At 38.1% G+C, this 20,853-nt stretch overlaps 1 protein-coding gene across 6 annotated transcripts in view; it reads right to left on the bottom strand.

Annotated features, from left to right (window-relative positions):
* Positions 1 to 20,853, bottom strand: part of KLHL13 (kelch like family member 13) — an 87,461-nt gene that overhangs the window by 6,307 nt on the left and 60,301 nt on the right. For all 6 annotated transcript variants that reach the window (XM_082323143.1, XM_082323147.1, XM_082323145.1 and 3 more), the window contains 4 exons: positions 16,071 to 16,212; positions 13,429 to 13,561; positions 12,980 to 13,176; positions 4,682 to 5,477 (listed from right to left, as the gene is read on the bottom strand). In XM_082323143.1, coding sequence (XP_082179269.1) covers positions 4,682 to 5,477; positions 12,980 to 13,176; positions 13,429 to 13,561; positions 16,071 to 16,212 — 1,268 coding nt within the window. The remainder of the gene's footprint in view (positions 1 to 4,681; positions 5,478 to 12,979; positions 13,177 to 13,428; positions 13,562 to 16,070; positions 16,213 to 20,853) is intronic.

Genomic DNA, 20,853 nt, shown 5'->3' with positions numbered 1-20,853 from the left:
ATATCCTGCAGACTTTGTATATCCATCAAGGACTTACACAGCCCTAAAGCCAGTGAATACTGAAGACAGACTCTTGCCCAAATAAAGGTACAGGCACAAAGAATCAATTCCACAAATTATACCTAAAATTAAATTTGAGTTGTATTTCTGTGTGCTGCCATCTTGACAGCACATGCAGTATTTGCCCAATCCCCAAATAAACCCATGCTCTTTCTTGTATAAATGTATTCATCCATTCCAATATTCTTTTCTAAAAATGAAAGCTCCTTTCTACTCCGCTCTATTTAGCAATCAGAAGAAAACAAAGATGTGCAGAAATTTCAAGAACAGAGAAAAACAGATATGACATGCAAGTAATTATAGCTGTCCCAGTTCTACCCTGACAGCAGACCCTTCAGACCTGCTGTTCGCTGCTATGCTGCACCGAAATCATCGTTCTACTTGCTTTTACAAAGGCATCCTCTTTCCCATAGCACTTCCACTCTGTGCTGAGGTGAGGAACTTAAATTTCTAACACGCTAGAAGGACAGGAAGAGTGGAGTACGTGCAAAGCAATCGCAAAGCCAGCAGCAACCAGATTAACATGACATTCAACGCTGGACAACTCTTTATCTCACTCTGCACTACGGATTGCATTTCAGAGAGAAACCATAGCCAAAAGATCACTTTAGCAAGAGAAGACAAGACATGCAGAAATTGGTATACGTTACTGCCATCACTATCACCATGTTGTAAAGACATTAGTTATCTGAGAAAGGACGCTGTTGAGTCCAAGACCCCTCACTTTCTGATGTGGCTTCAAAATTCTCTCGAACATCACCAGTAGAACTAAAGTACCGTTTGACAGTATTTCAGACAGATCATTCCACCTCAAATCTCAAATCTAACATGCTCTAAAACAAAGCTAATTCTTTCCCAGCTGAAAAAAAACCCTGCTGTTCTGTTTGGTTGTTCTGCGTAGCTGTTTCCCTGTCTCCTTGCAAGGTCATTCCACTTTTCTCTCTTAACAAGATCTCCCTCTGCACTGAAAAGGAATAAAAATACACAAAATTTCAGCTATTAAAGGTGCCTGTTAATTTAAAAGAGGCATCAGGATGTTCTATACATCATCTCCAGACAGAGCATCGTTCACAAAACACTCAGATGAACTGCTGCTTTACTGAACCTAGGTATATATTCTATATACTATGAGACTGATGGATTCATTCTCCCAACAGCAGATTCAAATCAGGCTTTATTTATGTTTAACAGTGGAACTTCTGATCTGTTCATTACCATAATCCAGGGAAGACAGGCCTCATTTTAATAGAATTAAGCAATCTCAAAAAGACACAAAGCTTTGGCAGTCCCAAGGGATGCTCAGTCTGCACTCATTTTATAGTGCCATCTGTGATGCTATTTGAGGAGTATACAGATATTCACCCCTCCTCTGTCAGTAGCTTCTAATGTGTCTTGAGGTTTATTACAGCAGCACTTAGCAACTGTGTGTGATGTCCCAAACCCCAGGATCTTCATTTTGTTATAGTATTTCTATAATACAGCTTGCTTCTGTAGAACTCAAAGCTGACTTGGTTAAATTAAACAGAGCCCCGAGTAATTTTGTCCCTAGCATAGCAAGGAGCCACTTCAAAATAAGCTCCTATGCAAGAAGTCCTCCAGTTCACCCTTTGGTTTGATATTCACAGTACTACACAGTCAGCAAACAGCCCAACTGGGTAGCGATGCATATTTTTCTTCCTAACCAACACATTTAAAAAATATATGTTACATAGACTCACAAGGGAAGTTTTTACATAAACAAGGAGTTGTTTGAATTGAGGGCTAAGCATCATAGAGGGCACCTGGAAAATAAATGCCTTCCCACTTGTTGGGCAGGAGGTCAGAAGAACATGTAACTGTCCTGCCCTGGACTAGAAGTCTTCTCTTTCTGTCTTTACTGCAGCATGATGATGAAGGTATCAGTGAATATGTGGTTTAGTCACAACCCAACATCCCCTAAAGTGCTTAGGAAAAGCCCATATATAAACATCTCAAACTCCACTCAAGCCTATCAACAGCAGAGCCTGAAGTACCTGCAAAGTACCTAACTGCACAAGTTTTCTAATAGTTAAAGGCACAGCTTCTGCCATCACCATCAAGCACCACAACCGAACTCTTTCAAAAAAGAGCTACAAAAATCTATTCGTCTGAGAAGAGAAAACAGCACCCAGTGCTCTGCACAACAGCACAGCTGGGAATTACCAATGAGCTCTGCTTCATGACTATCTCTGTGAACCACGCCTGGTTTTCCCTTTGTCTCCTTTGCCAAAAACTCTTGCCTTTTGCACACCTGACTTCTCCAGGCTGGTCTCCTCCTTGTGCCGGAGTGCTGTTCTCCCTGCCTTCTGGGAAGATCTTTGGCAGGTGCCTGCTTTGGCATTTAAAAGGAACCAACCAGAATGATGCACAATCCTTCTAGGAGTGGTGCATGCTTCTGCACAGCCCTAGGCTGGTACAGGGTTAAAAAAATCTGAATTATAATTTCATAATTCGGCATGTTTCAAAGATACATTTACCATATTCCAATGAATGCACCACATACATGCAAATTCAGCTGTCCTTACAATGAACCGAACTTTTCTCAGTGGCGTGCACTGTTAAAACAGTAGCTATTTATTACTGCTGAAGCACATGCTATTGAGGTACAAAGTGGTATTTACAAAGTTCTCAGAAGAGTAAGCATTTGAAAACTGTTCTGGGAAGGCTTGATAGAGAGCCTCAAGAAAGTATAATTTTTATTCCAGTGAATGTCAGGGAAAAAAAAAAAATAAAGAAATTCATTTTAGTAACTTTAATCCTTTGGCCCTTTTCCATAGGAGCTGATCTTCCAGAAAGTTGAATTCAGGTTTGGGGAATTTTTCCTCTAACAACAGATTGAAATTAGTTTGAACCCAAGGGCAACTTCTTTAATACCTGTCCAACACACATTTGACCTTCTCTTCTATGAAAAGCTTGAGAGTCTTTCTCATCTGAAGAGAATGGGAAGTTTAAGCTGGATTTCATCTTTCAGCTGTCAAGGTTTATGAAAGAAACATGAAAATGAAAAGTGACTTGCCTCACAATTAACAAGAAAAGAAACTGAAGCCCCAAATCAAAGCATCAGACAGCTACAATATTTATTAGCATTTATAGAGTACTCTTCCCGCAGAATGATCCAATGACATTTTTCAGGTCTGCGTGGAAATCGCTGCAGCATTTTAATGATATCTTTACAGCAGAATTTTAGACAGGCAATAGATTTTGTATTTTAATTAAAGCTGCAGAAGAGTTGAGGTCAGCAGAACGATACTGCTTGATCTAATTTAAGAAAAACACTGAGCTTAAATTTAGCCTGCTGTACACACAGATTGCACTGGCTTAGTGACAGTATTATTTCATATTGATTTTGTTAGACTTGCAACTTTTTCACTGACATTCTTATAAACCTACTCTGTTTAGATGGTACTGTACACAAGGACAGCAATCTGATTATCTCCTATTAATTCATACCATTAGAAAATAGCTCAGTGAAGGTCAGGTTTTCTGATACTCAAGATAAAGATCAATACACATTAGTTTGTACATTTGGTCTTTTAGAGAGTATTAAGCTTGCTTTTAGAATGTATTTTCAGGTAGATAAAGTGACATGTAAGAAAAACTCTGAAAACCTCTGGATCTGCACCAGAAAATGGCTGCCTAGGGAAAACAAGTTATTGCAATAAAGTTTCCCATGTTTTTTTTGGAAACAGGAGGCATTTTTAAATGTCTCATTTCATCAGACATTAGAATGGATTTCAAAATTCTAGCAAAACCAGCCCAGTTTTGTGGAGTGGAAGCAACGCACTATGTGTTTCCTGAGAAAGTCTCCAATTTGATCATGAAACAGTGTGTATGTGAAGGACCGAGCTGCATTAATTAAAAAAAAAAAAAAATCACAGATGCTGCAGCACAAGTTAGGTTTTGTATTGTTTCAATTATACATGTTTCTCACTGCACTTGAAGATACCAGTGCATTTCTAAAAAAGTAAATCCTAAGAGCAAGAGATACTGCCACAAAGACTTGGCAAGACACGGTTAAGTATTGGGCTGAAAGCAGCAAACAAAATAATGAAATGTTACATCTGGTTTAGATATAATATTATGCTAAAATTCCAAGTATAATCACTGTAGAATTTCAATTTTAAAGCACAGACAAATTTACAATTGAGTGTGCGCTCCCAGACTTGACTGCAAATGCTAACCACTATGGCTTTGGAAAATGCAGTGGATTAATAGTCATGTATCCCTTAAGAGTGATACATGGGTGGGTTTGGTTTCTCAGCTTAAGTAATGATTTTTTTTGTGTTTAGTTGTGTTATATATATATACACACACACACGCTTATACAGGCAGACATACTTATTTCATGTTTGATGATAAAGACACTGGATATCACGCATCAGTACACAAGATACATGTATTTGGAAATTTTTTTGTGGAAGCCCTTCTAAAATTAACTGTGAATAGTATCCAGCCAAATTTCTCTATGCATTTGCAGTATTTCCAGAAAGAAGCTGCACACCAACAAATTCAACTGTTTCCTCTCTACCCATTCACAGGGCAGCGCAGTATTGCAAGGCCTAAAAAGCAAGGCAAGAAGCCATGCTTCAGGAGAAGCACTCACCTAGCTCACCCGCTGCATTTCGACCACCAACTGCATACAAATGTCCTTTGAGGGCACTTAGGTGGAAGAAGGTGCGCTTCTCATTTAAAGATGCGACTTGCATCCACTTGTTGTAGCGAGGATCAAACCTAAAGACTGTGTCAACCGCTGTCTTTCCTTTTGTGTCGTAATTGCTCTGGCCCCCAACTACGTAAAGAAAGTTTCCGATGACAGCGATGCCGTGCTGGTACCTTGGTGCATCCATGGGAGCTAAGGATTTCCATTCGTGGGCCTTTTCGTCATACATCCGTAACTCCTTGCTGACAACCAGCTGCTGCCTCAGCACTCCCCCCAACGTCACCAAGTGAGTACTGTCCGATCGAATGGCAGTTCTCTCCGACTGCATAACCGGTTGCATGTATGGCATCATTTGGTAATTGCTGGCTTCCAAAAGCAAGTTTACACAGGTGTTGTCAGTTCTCATGAAGTCCACTGTTTGAACATAGTTAATAAGATCCTGGGGCGTCATCAGTGGAAACCTGATGTTCTTCATTAGCTTTGCAGCGTACTCCATCCGAGGCTCCTCATATCGTAGCCAGCGACAAGCAGCCTTGAACAGTTCGAGTTCAGTGCAGTGCTTAAGGCTATTACTTGAAAGCACAAAGGCAAGACGTTCAAAGGGGAGTTTCACAAATTCACCAGTACTTAATAATGCGGGGAAGTTCTTCAGGATGAAATTATTAACATATTTATCCACTTCTGTGAGATTGTATGTGTTGGCAATTCGCCCAACCTCAACACAGTTTTCCAACGAAACCTATTAAGTAAACAGAAAGAGGAATCAAAACACTTTCTTAATTTGGTGTCTAAATGCTAATGTAGAATTTAAGGAATACTATAGAATCAGCAATAGTTCATCATTTCGCAATGCTCAAGGTGATTTACACATGAGCAAATAAATATTCAATGTGATGTATATATTCATGACTGCAAGGGGAGACCCAATGTATTCCTTATTTTGAAGAAAGAAATGAGACAACTACCAAGCAGATGGCATATATTAATTATGTCAAATACATTATACAATGATGATACATAGCAATTATACAGCACTTCATCTTTGAAAAGCTCTTGCAAACATCTTTGTAAGAAAGAAATGTGGAAAATACAGTGAAGGGAGAGGTGATCAGCCCAAGGTTACAGAGAATAATGCAAAAGTGGGTCTTGCCATTAGACGTTTTCTAACATTATTAAAATTGTATTGTCATAATGCAGCTAAAGCGAATGGCACAGCTACCTTGCCAATGCCACATATTTCAGACAATTTACGGTGTTCAATCCCATGAATACATTCCTTAGAAACGAACAAAATTGCATCTTTAGTAAATCAAGGTGGTGCTCTATTGGAACATGTTCAAAATTAAATACAGGTCATTGTCAAAAATAAGACAAAGGTAGTGATTTTTATAATATATATACCCACACTTTTTAAAAAAATGATGAATCTAGAAAGATTTCCCCTAGAAATACCCAGCACATGAAATGCTTTCACAGTATGGATCATACCCTAATTTCATTCAATACTTGAGTGACCATATCTTGGTAACCACATCTTCTACACTGTTTCTGCATCTATATTCCTTACATCTTTGGCTCCTAAATTTCTGAGGTCACTTGGGATCCAAGGCAGAGGAAGGAAGAAAGATGGGAGGGACGGGACATAACTTAGAGTGGGTCTCCAGTGAACGCGGCCAATTCATTTCAGCAAGCTCTACAGTACATAAGCAAAGCAAGTCAATTTTCAGATGCTTCTTGCTGAGAATTGCAGCTTTTTTGCATTCAATCCTTATTCTAAGCCAAGCTTCATTTACACATGGTTTCTAGTATCCGTGCATGTCAGTCCTACTCAATGTCGACAATTTCCACAATTTTGTGATTCTCATTATATTCGTAATGCCAAAAGAATTTAAGCTTCTGAATCTCATGGCTATTTTTAAAAAGATTATAAAGATTGAGGACTATGACCTGATTGCAGCCTAAGAATTCAAAAACCTTCAAATGACCTTCTGGTCATTACAGAGATTACAAGATTTTAATACTGTATAACTCAATCTGATCATTGCCCTTTAATACTAGACAATTCAAAAGTCTAATGAGTATGGGAATAGGAGATTTTTTTAATTCACTAGAAACTGATCTAACTTGTCCTAGAGTTAAGATCTGCAGTCATCAAAAGTTTTCATTCACACATCCTGAAATGCCTTCAATCAGTCAAAAGTTCCAAATCTTATTCTTCATCTCCAGGAACACTAATCCTGTAATCAGGTCCTATGTGCAAGATGACCGTGTGGCAGACTGTTGGGAGTTCTATTCTAAAAATATCTGTGCAAAATATACACAGAAATTATTTTTGTATTACAAGACAGACCACATTGCTAGCTGACGTGATTATATTTGGATATAAACAATGCCCTATAAAACATTCTCTGATCTTTAAGAAACATTTTTTCATATGAGAGTCAGTAGTGAACTAATTTGTGTACATTTCCTTTCAGGATTTTTAATTTACATAAATTAATTGCATAATGCAAGTAACAGCATACCTTAAATTAAGTAAATGAAACAGGACAGTCTTACTTCTAAGATTTCCTTCAGGCTGTACAATAAAAATAAAGCAATGGAAAAATCACCCTTAACAAACAGTTGGCTTACAGTATGCCACAAATCTTAACACTTGCTATACAGTTATTGTATTTAAGAACTACTTTGGAATACGTTTACTGACATCAAACTACAGAGATGCAGCAATTTCTCCATATCAAGGTAAGCAGACAAAGGTATTATTGCATACAGAAAAGGCATGCTTGAAGTCAAAAGATCAAAGCAAAAAAGGTACAGACTACGCACCGTTGGTACATGGTGTTCAGGTTGCAATGAAGTATCTAGAGCTATTGCAGAATGCATGCCGGTTATCAAGTGCCCAGCCTGCATCCAGCTGATGTACTATCATAACTATGTTACACTGTAAATCTATGCAATTGAATATATTCCCGGAATACTTACAGTTGAGAATTTTACTGACACGTTACGCACTGTTAATGACTGATGTACGCGACATCAACAGTTTCCAGTCACCCCCTAATTCTCGGAAAATTTACCTTATACTGCCTTAATTAATCCACTGGAACTGTACTGCACTCAGGGTTTTAGTTCATACTACGATTGCAAGTACTCCCCATTATGCTTATGAAATTGTGCACTTTGTTTGGCTTACTAACAAATTCCACCACTCGCCTCAAATCAGGGTACCACATTAAATATTTTCTTAAAGGCTACTTTCCTTGCCAAAAGTGCTATGACCAGTTTTACTGTGCTCTAAGATAACAATCAATGTACCAAGCTAAATTATATTGCAAAGATTTCACAGCCATAAAAATATATACTCTAGAGATTCTTAAATCCTGAGCCAAAAAATAATCCTTCAACAGAATGAAATGCAATAGTTACTTCTACTTAAATATTCAAAATTGGATGGCATTAAGTACAATAATGCTATTTAAACACTTAAGTACTTAAGTTACTCAAGTGTTGATTTAAAAAAAAAAACAAAACAGTTTGACTTATGCTATGGTACTTATGAGAGGTGTAGAAACCATTCTCTATGGAAGGCAGTCAGTCAGGAGCTCATCAACAGAAGGAACTGCTACTTCTGGAAATCCCACTGAAGTGAATGGGAGGAATGGAAATATCAGACAAAAATACAAGACTGATTGTACAGTGAATCCAGTAACTAGTAAAGATATTCACGCAGAACCAGCTAAAAGCCCTATCTGGACAAAGAGCTAAGCAACTTCATAAGTAGTCAAGAATTTTAGATAAACACTATTTTACTTGGGCTTTGACTACTGCGCAGAGCTGCTCATTCACATTACTCATTGTAATTGCTCGTTACAAAGCAGAAGTAAAGGTTCCAGAAAATACTAAAAAGCTTTTAAAAAACTAAAGGTCAAGCACAGCACAATGTTATTACAGCCTGAAAAACCAAATGGAAAAGCCAAAGCTTTTTTCTCAAGAAAGCAGTTGATTTAATTCTTTGAAATTTTGAAGCAATCACCCAAGCTCTGGTAAAAAACTTAACTGACTATAAAATACTACAAAACTGGACACAGAGCAAAATGATTGCAAGCATAAGAACCCTGGAGAACAACTCAGGAAAAACAGCATGCACAGAAAATCAAGTCCTCAAGCCCAGTACCCCAACATATTTCGGCACCTAACTCTCTGTTTCAATGACTGTTAGACACCGAAGTACTTAACATGGTGTTTCAAAGGGTCTAAGTTTAAAAGAGCTTATGTTCCCCTGAAGTCCTTAGTTTTTCTGTGGGTTCACATATACACAAGTCCAGAAATAACAGCACAGAAATTTGACCAGCTTGGAAAACAGAACCAATCGTACCACCACATTAGAAAAGGTGGATTTCTGGCGGCTGGCAGAGCCAGCCCCGGCGTTAGATCCCCCGCTCCCACAAGACTGAGACCGCCTTGCTCCATCCTCATTCATCCAAGTTCTTGTGACAAGACAGACTTCCAAATATTGAGACCCCAATATTTGACAGTTTGCTAGTTGTTACAAAAACGTAAAGCACAGAATTATAGAAGGAATAAAATTTTCTTATGCAGCTATATTAAGGTACAAAGACCTTAATTTTCAGTGTTTTGGAATGTTTTCTTTAATTACAGTATAACATCCCCTTCCCCATTACACTGTGATTTTCCCCTGAGTGCTGCAATTTACTTGGATAGGTTTCTCATCTTTCTCCATTTTGTATGCTGCTGCTACTCTTGCAAAAACATTACTGTGTGTCCTCTAGCACTCACTACTCTGAAAACATTTCCATGGCATTTTTATTAATTTTAATTACATTACGGCTCATTGAGATGTGAGCCTGGGAGTAGGCCTAGTCTATCATAGAGCTATAAATATTTAAAACCAATACTAAAAGACTGAAAACGTCTTAGGAAGTATTCCAGTGTTTCTCTGGGAGCCTGTTCGGCTGCAAAGATCACCAGAGCAATGGGCTACTTGACCGGGGGGGGTGTAAATGCAGAACAAGTAAAATAACACTTGCAAGTCAGCTACGAGTCAGAGACAACATACACCATTCTTTGAAGGTCCCACTATTTTTTACACGAATTAAGCTGTTACCTTAGGCTTATGTTTTTCTTTGTACCTATTCCCAATACCCTTTTATGAAGTAACACAGTTACATTGTGCTATACATAAACTGACTTCTATAATCTCTTTAATAATGGACTCCCTAGACAATTTAAAGACAATGAACTCTGGGAATGGTTACAGCAGCTCTCACATGCTGCTCTCAGCTAATCTTAGTAGAAATAAGATCAAGACTTGCTCAGAGAACTCATTTAAATTACTGAAATGCTACTTCAAGAATGAAGCGAAACTAGTATAATCTCTGTAAAGCTAAGATAGGGTAATTAAAAAGGAAAAACCCACCAAGTTTCCTCACCCAGACTTGTTCCTGTTCAAACAAATTCCAAAGAAAGTTCATTCAAAAATTCTTTATACAAGGATGCTGAGATCATAACTAGGCTAACAGCAAAAACTTAGTTTTGTACTTTCTCTACAGTTATACAATGAATGAGATGATGTTCCCTTAGACATCCATATAAAGGAAAATATTTAAGAAAAGAGATAAATTAAGAGAATGAATAAAGTCTTCCTGATTCTGAACCTCACTCTTTTCAAAATGTGTATCAAACAAGGTATTTCTTAAACCAAAATAGCGACTGACTCAACATCATAAGTGAAGGAACCTTCAGAAAACAAGCATTTCAAACAATGAAAAATAATCTTCCAAATAACACAATTTAAGATGAAAGAAGCTCTTTCCCTACAAAAGCAAAATAAACAAGCAGCTGCCCTACCCAGAAAGGGCAAATGGCAACACAGCATCCCTGGGGCTCACCTCCCATCGAAGGGAGGCTGCTCCAAATCCCCGATTCAAAAGAACACCAAGACCTTATTCCACGTTGGCATTTACAGCAACGACAACCCTGGAGAAGCAGACTGCATCATTTTGGAAGGTAAAAAAAACCCCAGAAACATAAAATAGGTGGTGTAGGACTTAAGAATATTAAGATTAATGAAACATTATCACAACACTCTTGGAGAACTGGCCAATTACAAAATATGCTAAAATTAAAACCAAAACAGTAACGTTATAGAGCCTAAACATCTCTAACGCTTTCCTTATGAAACAGATTGCTGTTATTAGCAGCTTGGAGTCCTCTTGCTTGCACAAATCCCAGTACACGTCTTCATTGGGGAGGTCGCATTTCTGAGCCTGTACGCTGAGAAGCAATGGGAATACCTGCTTCTTTATTTCTCAGAACGGACTATCAGAAAGCTGAATTCCAAATAATATTATAATTCACATAGAACACACCAGTTTCCCTGTTACAGGCAAAGTGAGATTTCTACTAAGGTATATAAGCAATTAACATTAACATCAGAAAACCTCCAGGAAAATAATGCCAAAGCGTCTCTCTCGGCAGAACTGCTTTGACAGCACAGCTCTTAACGGCTCTCTCATCTGCAACCCTGCAAAGCAGGTGCTCCCTATCGTTGGCAGGACAAAGAGTTATATTAATGCAAGACAGCAGGGCAAGAACTAGGAAAGCTACTGAAGCATCACATATTGGCATTGCTTATATACTGTGTTTAAGTTAGAAAACAGGTAACTGCACCCATATTTTGAGACAGCACTGTTTTAACTATAGAAATAAAGTTAACATAACTGAAGCATACAAAATGCGTGCAGTAAGTTGACTGTAACACTAGAACGAGTGCAGTCATGCCGTGAGACCCTGCAAGCTCTGATTTCTGAGATTTAAGAAGGATGTTCAAAAAATAAAACCTCTGAAAAACAACCCAACATGTGTATGTGAGCTATGCTTAATAAACAACAAGATTAAACAGAGCAGTATAAATCCAGTGCTTTTAACAAGAGGTTGGAGCCAGATAAATGAAGGGAGTGTTTTCATGTGACATCTCTTTACTTACATGCCTTTTCCCACCCATGAAGACAGAACCCATGAAAAAGCTTAGAAGAGGAGAAGCCAGCTACCACTTAACAAGCTGAATCCCTAACAGCTCTCTTGCCTTTGCAAAACCAGAAGTTTGTTTCTAATACAGAGAAAACTGCAAAACTGTTTGACATTCAACTTGAAGGGAGCGTGGCATTCTTGTCCAAAGCACAGCCTCGAAACAAAACAGGACACCAACTCTGAAGGAGGAAGGGAAGGAGGAGAAAAAAAGTTGTTATCAAAGTTCCCCCTCCACCCAGAGTGAGTTCAGGACCCAAGATTTTAATCTCTATAATAAATAAAACTCAGCAGGGAAACTCTAAACCATAGACAGACTGCATTGCATTGGAACTACAGTGTACTGCTTTGCAGGGCAAACTTTTTATTTGTTCCAACTGCACAAAAGCAACTGTGCTACAAGCTGCATACTACTACTTTTTTTAACTAACCATTATTAGTAGAAGAGGAGAAGGTTGCTACTTCGGGGGTTGGCTCTCCCCTGCTTACAAAAGCACTTATTTCAGTGATTGTGAAAAAAAAATATTTCCCAGTGGGTCATTTTTAATTCTAGCAAAATATGGCAATCAACATAACATCCTTGTAGCTACTTTTCTCATATAACCAACATTTCTGTAATATCCTTATTAGTCATCCCTTTAGAGGATAAATTATTCTAAAGGACTGTGACCAAGTTCACTGGTTTACACAGAAGATGTAATGGTCTCTGTGATGATCACTACAATTGTGGGCTTCATTCCTCAAAACAAAAAGGTTTCAAGAAAACATGTTCACAGACAGCAACAGCAGCTCACTCTTCTATTATTTTTTTCAGTTTAACTCACCAAGTAGCTTTCTTATGGAACGATATCGAGTGTGTGGGCATGAACTAAGAAATCCAGTAAGGAATCTGGGAACTATGATTCAATCATCACTGCTATCATCACTGCAATATGCTCAGGAATTAGAAGAATTTTAATGTGGTATAACATTTATATCAAACTCACACTGTACATAATACTTGGAAGAAAGAAGACTTGCAAGAAAACTATGAAGCAAACTCGTTCTCTGTGAATCCAAATTATGAATAATGGCAAATTTTAGACTTAACTTTGACTATTACATAGTCATTGTTCTTATGAAAAAAAAAAAAAAAACAAACCATACTGAGGCCTTAATCATTGTAAATGTGAAACATGTAGTAAGTCTTACCCCAGAGATAAGAAACACTTTACAGAAGTCCAAAACAGGTAAAATCTGCAAAAAACTGGCAGCTTCCAGAGTGTCCTGAAGGTTGTCCATGTTAAGGGAAAGTTTTGCAGTATAAATGAAATCAATGATCTTCTTTAGGCCTATTTTGTTCACACCGTGAAGCTTAATGCACATCAAATCCTGTTCCTTCATTCCTCCTGAAAAAGACACATAAGTAAGTTTACATGATCATATTGATTGGGTTGAAATAATTTCATAAACTTACCCAAAATTAAAATATAATTTAAAAGTTTAATCAAAAACCCATATGCAACAGTAGGCAGAGTACAACTACATAGAGTTGTTTGCAGTCCTGGGCTGATTCACACACAACACTGAACATGTGTCTGAGTGTCCAAACAAAGGCAATTTGGAGATAGCAGTCGGCATTATTTTAACAAAAACACCACCTGTGAACATAGCCTTGAAGTAATCACTTGCAGAAGCCATCATTGCTCTGTGAACAGGAAACACTTCGTCACCATCTCCTGGAACAAGCGTCACATCACAAAGCAAACCTTCCACGCGCAGTTGGTCAAAACCCTGCGAGAAGAGCACAATGCAAAGATTTGGGACAAGAGTAGAAGTGTCTTTCGTTTGCCTTATGTAAATACTTACTTACTTTATGTACACATGTACTGTAGTTCCAAAAAGTCACTAAGAAATAATTTGTCATCTTACAACCATTACCTCTAATATATTCAGTGATAATTATTCATTGGAAAACAAGCAGAATAATTATTATTTTCCAGAAATGGTTGAAGAATGCAAAGCACACTGGGCCTTAGGAAGTAGCTTTATTCTGCTAATTAACTTATTTTCAAGAAGGAGTTTGTTTTGTAACCTTGCACTCCAGCAATTGTTTCAGGTAGGGACTGATACCTTTTTTGGACCTACCCTTTCTGGATATACATACATTCTAGACATATTTCTGTTCCACATCAGGTTAAGTGCTTTGCAGCCTAAGAGGCTGCAAAATACAGGAGCCTCAAAGGAAAGCTGTCACCTGGATCTATGATTATCAAATTTATCACCAAAATTTACATGGCAAAAACTCTAAAATAAAATAAGCTCACGTTATATATCTGATCTTTTCTGAATTACTTATAATGTCTAAGTGTAATAAAAAAGAAAGTCAACTACAACAGCATCCTAGAGTAAGATTTTCCTCTAAAGATATGCCCGGTTGGGGATACCGGACAATGGGTAGAATACTCAACTCCTTCATGCACTGCAGAACAGAAGCTCAAACATAAAACAATTTCCTTCAACTGCGCATGTTTGATGTTTTTCTAGTACTAACAAGAATGTAAATATTGTCTTTTTAGATTTAACACTTAGAGATGTCTTTGCATCAGCCCACATGGTTTAAAATTTAAGGTATCTTAAAGCAAGGCTGTATTTTTAAAACTGCAAAGGTAAGTAGAAAAGAACATTCAAATCTGTCGCACAGAAAAGAACAGAGTGCAAATAAAAAAGTATTAGCTCCAATAACTTAGGCAATCTATTTAGGCAGCTGTATTGGGTTTGCGTGCTGAGATTTTGGTAGTGGTGGGGCTACAGGGGTGGCTTCTGTGAGAAGCTGCTAGAAGCTTCCCCTGTGTTCAACACAGCCAGCGCCAGCTGGCTCCAAGACGGACCGGCCGCTAGCCAAGGCTGAGCCCATCAGCGATGGTGGTAGTGCCTCTGGTATAGTGTATTTTGGGGGGGACCTGTGAACCCATGGAGAGAGAAGCCCACACTGGAGCAGGTTTGCTGGCAGGACTTGTGACCCTGCAGGGGTCTGTTCCTGAAGGACTGCACCCCGTGGAAGGGACCCACACTGGAGCAGTTCATGAAGAACTGCAGCCCGTGGGAAGGACTCAGGATGGAGAAGTTTGTGGAAGGGACCCCACACTGGAGCTGGGGAAGAGTGTGAGGAGTCCTCCCCCTGAGGAGGAAGGAGCGGCAGAGACAACGTGTGACGAACTGACCGCAGCCCCCATTCCCGTCCCCCTGCGCCACTGCGGGGAGGAGGTAGAGAAATTGGGAGTGAAGTTGAGCCTGGGAAGGGGGGGGAAGGTGTTTTAAGATTTAGTTTTTATTTCTCATTATCCTACTCTGATTTTGATTGGTAATAAATTACACTAATTTCCCCAAGTGTGTTTTGCCCGTGGCGGTAATTGCTGAGTGATCTCCCTGTCCTTATCTCAACCCATGAGCCTTTCGTTATATTTTCTCCCCTGTCCAGCTGAGAAGGGGAGTGATAGAGTGGCTTCGGTGGGCACCTGGCATCCAGCCAGGGTCAACCCACCACAGCAGCAAACCAAAAAACATAAGTGGCAGTTCCCCAAGGAGTCATGCCATACAGAAGTTATCTGCACTCCTGAGAAAGACTGCATTGGAAAGTAGCAGGAGATATGCAAGTTGTAAGCTTGACTGTGTACGGCATGTAAAAGCTCCAGCAGAAATGAAAAGATAAAATTACTTTACTTTTAAATTCTTAAAGCTTCAGAGAGGATAACATTTTTATCCATTAGATAATATTTTTATCCATTCTACCATATGGTAGTGCCATATAGTCAGACCAGCACAGGGTGGTACACTAAACCCGGCAGGGCTCTGCCATCTTAGGGATGTGAAGAAGGAGCATGGAGCTCTCCTCATTCCCATCCCTAAGGCAGCTTTCACACAGGAGATGGTACAAGTGTTTGCCTAACATAATTACATGATTATATTCAAGTGAGCTTCTTTGATACAGCTGTCACTTCATAGTTTAAATGATATTACCTCTTAGAAATTGAGAGTGGACAGGGATATAACCCAAGGAAAAGGTCAGGGTTTTTTTTTTTCCCAAGCTGTTGCTACAAGTCAAACCTTTAACTCACGGGAAAAGAAGTTACAAGCCATGCTTGCTTGTGGGCACTGCCAGCACAGCACACTAACATGCTTTTTTTTTTTTTGAAGCCTTTTAGGAATTACTAGTCTGATAAAGTCTATTGAGTGGAGACATTGTTCAGAGCAGCCAAAATTCTCAGTACAGATCAATACTGACACAAGAATATTTAATTACCTGTAATACCACAGAACTGTGAGTATTGCTGGTGAAAAATCTTGTGGTCCCTGTCTTCGAAGACTGTAGATGGGCAGAGATGCCCATATCGCTGCTACCAAGAGATACTTTCATATGAGGATCCTCCTCTTCCACCAGAGATCTAAGAATATTAGAACAAAGAAACCTTAAGACCAAACTCATTTTCATTCAGTGCTCTTGTGTATTAAAACCACAGTCTTCTGGGATGAAGTGTAACAGCGTAGAGGTTGTAAGTCAAAAATCAGCAGGCGACAGAATCAGTCCTTAGTGGTCCCCTTCAGCTAATCTACAAAAGTGAAGCATTAACAGTCTCTAAAACAGTGTCACTTCAAAAACTTCCTTTTCCGCTAATAATTTTTTCCTTTTCCTTCCACCCCCACCTCCCCGATTAAGACACTTGCCCACTATTTTATTTCTATGGGGGTTTCAAGTATTGTAGGATGCTTGCAGGGGTTTCATCCAGTTTTCAAAATCAAGTATCTTACCAGATGGCCAAGGAAAGCTAAAAGATTGAAACTCGAAGTGTAATATTAAAGTTCAGTAATTTCATTCTTATGGCTTGCATTATCTTGCTTAAGTATGAACATAATAATAGAAAATATACATAGTGGAATTTCAACCTGTAACTTTAAGCTATCTTTAGAAACACACAACTGGAAGAACTCCTTTAGGACATGATATCCAGTATTTCGCTACTGCAGGCAACCACTTCATAATTTTAATTTAAGATTTGTTAGCATGAAGTCAATACTTATGTTTTTGATTCTAAGCCATTACTGTCCAAATCTAGATAGGAAGGGCTAATTTTAGGTAGAACTGTTAAAGAATTACTGCACTATTATTAGCCTTCCATTTTAATCTTGAGATGTAAATTAAGTTTACATAAAGAGATATGCATATGAGTTTCTAACTACCCTAACCTGTGATTATTATAAAATGTAAATAAATTTCATCTCCAGAAATATTAACAATAACTAGTTCCTGTAATTTCTGTGATCTAATGTACTACCTATTAGCATGCATAGCTGTATAATGCATATATACACAATATTAATTAGCAAACACAAGCTGTTAATCCACAGATGAGGGCATCTTTATTATTAATAAAGACTCCATATTTCAAAAAAAGATTTGCAGCAGTTTGACATAATTGCTGCAAATCTCAGATACAAAAAGGTTTCCAAATTTTAAACGTGCAGGTTAAAACATTGGCCTCCAAGCTAGTTTCAGAAGTTACTTTAAATAAGTGACAAGAATGTGCTTAAATTCTGCCCCCCCCCCCCCTTTTGACTGCAATCACTATTAAGCAGAAATTTGGAATTTGAGGATGAAAAATAACTTTCATAATTTTTTCCCCAAAAAAGGTTTGTTTCTTTTTTAAAACAACATTTACTTCCACCTTCTTTGGTACACGGACTATGTAGAGCAGTTTCTGAAACTCACACAGTACCCTGCTAGCACTGATGTGCCTTGTTCAAACCCATGAGTACATAAGGTCAGCTACAAAAACATATTCAAAACAAATTCACCATTCAACAGCGTACATGGGTTTGAAACAGCGAGATTTTATGCACACAGACATAACAACAGATTGTAGGAACAGGGGTACATCTAAATAGCTTTGACTTCTAATGTAGCAACCCAATACTCAGACATTTGAAAAAAATTAATAAATGTGGATGTACTGCAGCATGCAAGAATTGTGTCATTTTTGAAACAGAATTATCTCTATTTTATAAAATAAATCCGGAGTGTCATTTAAATAAAGTTTTACAGGGTGTACCTTAGAAAGGTGCTCTCTAAACTACCTTTAGCATCCATCAAATGCATACAACACTGTAACACAGCAGCAAAGCAGTTGCTAGCTCATGACCCAAAATATTTTTGTTCACTTTGTTCTAGGGTGTTTTGGGGTTGTGGGGGGAGAGGGTTGTGGGGTTTTGTTTGTTTGTTTCAGTTTTAATACAATCACATCAAGGAAAGAGTCTAACATAATTTCAAAGGACATCCAATCTCTAAATTTGTACATGTCTTTAAGAAGAAATATAAAATAACACGGGGAGACTTGTAAGCGTGGGTGGGAAGAAACCGCAGATGCAACTAGCACGAATCTGACTGTATTTGTTCTTGAAAGATCGTCCTGAAATGTCAGATCAGATAGCCATCATATGAAAGGGCTTTTAAAAGACTTTCTCTAAACTCAGAAGAAAACAGAAGATGTACACATCAGTTGAAATCATTAGGAAAAGAAACGTACAAGTAAACCAACTTTCTTGGCTGTTTGGAGTGGGCTTTTTGCCATGTTTGCCACATACACCATGCTACTTTATTTCCTGACAGCTGCATACTTCGTAAGTTTTACAAATGAAGGCAAAGACCTTGACCATGATTCATTTATTCCAAGAACGGCAGTGATAATGGAAGAATTTTTCTGAATAGGACACATTACGTACAGCTTCCCAAGCTTCGTCCTAAGAGGTCCTCTATAGCATATGATGCCTTGTTACAACTGCACAGCCAACAGAGAGGACAATATATTTCAAAATATTTGCAATACTTAAGTATGCATTCGACACGCCAAGTGTGGCTATAAGCAGTTATTTCCCCTACCTGATTTTCAGTACATAATGGGCAGTTGTCTAATACCTATATCACACATAGAAGCTGAGCAGCTCACAACTTGATGCTCTTTTGCAGAAGAGATTTTCACTATTTCTCTTCCACATTTGCTGTTATGTATATGCAGGAACTTGCGTATGCGAATTAGACATTAAAAACTGCAAACTTCCACACTATAAAAATCCACCAGAACATAAATGTTACCATTCTAGTCTCAAACATTAACTTGGCTGCATATGACTCCACAAGAATAAACTTAAAGATAACCAAATTGTATTATTCCTATACTGGTTTTTGCTTTATATTTAAACAACTATGACGAATTTAAAAAAGAAGTGGTTTTGTTGTTTTGTTTCGGGGGCTTTTTTGTTGGTGGTGTGGGTTTGTTTTTGTTTTTTTTTTTTTTTTTTTTTTTTTTAAATACACCATGTTTTTTACCTACAGCTTAACACTGCAGGAAGGCAGAGTACCTCTCCCATCATGCAGAAAGCGACATTCAGGAGCTGGTTTTGGCAGAAGTTACAACGCAAGTCAGCAGTAAGACCTGGCAACAGCACACTGATCCCCTGAATCCCAGACTTGTGACATTCACCGAAAGGAAAAGAGCACTCCCGGAGCAACCAGAAATTATGAATTTGTCCTTGGCTTTGTACCAGTTTCAACATTTATCTTCACGCAATAAGAGAAAACGCTCTTTGTAATACAAACTCTTACATGCTGTGTTGATACTAATACACAAAGAACCAGCAAAACCCAAACACTATATCATATACAACAAGAGTAATTTCAAACTGTCCTGCAAAGAAATTTTAAACTGTTCAGAACATAACTTCTGTTTGGGGAGCTGTAAAGTGAATGTTCAGAAATAACTGCCATTCACACCCAGAACAGACGGGTAACACGCTTTATATGCAAACGAATTCCCAACAAAAACACAGTTAAGTACATCTGTCCTGTCTGGACGCTTACCAAAGGCGTTATTTACATTCATTAACACAGGTCTGCTAAGCACTCTAAATAATTAGATACTAATGAATGTAAACATATTGATTTTTTTACTTCATTGTAAGTACAGTATATCACAATTAAGCATACTACCAAAGAAGAAAGCTAATTCATTTTCTAATTAATTTTATTGTTCTGATCAATAGAAATCATTAAAGAAGAAGTGCAGCAGTAGCATTTTTAACCATAGTTTAAAAAAAAAAGTTGGAGACAGCTAGAACTACAATAACACATAGTGATAATTCACCACAAGTTGCTCTAAATGTGGATATTAACCCCACTTTCAATGCATACACTTGGTCTGGAGGGGGTTGAACCCCTGTGCGTTAAGAACAAGGGAACGGTGGAGTTTAATGTGAAATGAATATTAACATTGCAATAGCAAGGCGGAGGAGCTGCCTGACTCTTTCTGCAACCTCTGGGAAGCAGTGGCTCGCAATTCAGAGGGTATCGGAGGCTGTTGCTATCCCAGAATAAGCTGTCACTCAGCATCTTCTTTCTAACCTTACCTTGATTCTCTGAAGTACAGCATAGTTTTTTCCTAGCTACTGTAACCAAACGTGCTTTTCTCATGACTCCAAGTTAATCCTCCGCGTACTTCCAACTAGTATTTTTGTAGTGATGAAATATGGAGTGTGCATTATATGGATATTAATTATATATCTTAATTTCCTAACTTCCTGACAATTTTGAAGGAAGATAGCTTTGCTTTTTACCATTAAAGAGATGTAAAAGTTAAGTTTTCTTTCTGTAGATGACTGCCCACTAGATTTGCTTTCATTTATTTTCTCTCTAAAGATATTACTTTTAATCTTGTTCATCTGCTAAAAGGTACCTAGACACCCTCTTTGACAATCTGTGCAATTAGCAATTACTTTAGAACTAGAAAGAAGATCATAAGCCAAATGTTGAGCTATGGGGAAAAAAAAAAAAACAAAACAAAACAAAAAAAAAAAAAAAAAACCACACCGCAACAGTTCAAGACTCTTGCCAAGCTAATGTGAAGAAGCTATGCTGACTTTTTGGGTTTGCGTTTGTGGTTTATTTTTCATAGCGCAGGCAAAGGAAAACCATAGCTAAGCACCACCCTAGTGGAGAAAAAGCGCAAATGGAACAATTCAGTAGTAGTATTTAATAT

Source organism: Platalea leucorodia (assembly GCF_965183815.1).
Source record: "Platalea leucorodia genome assembly, chromosome: 10".
Taxonomy (NCBI): Eukaryota; Metazoa; Chordata; class Aves; order Pelecaniformes; family Threskiornithidae; genus Platalea; species Platalea leucorodia.
Note: the sequence above shows the minus strand (reverse complement) of the source record. Positions and strands in the feature narration are given on the sequence as shown.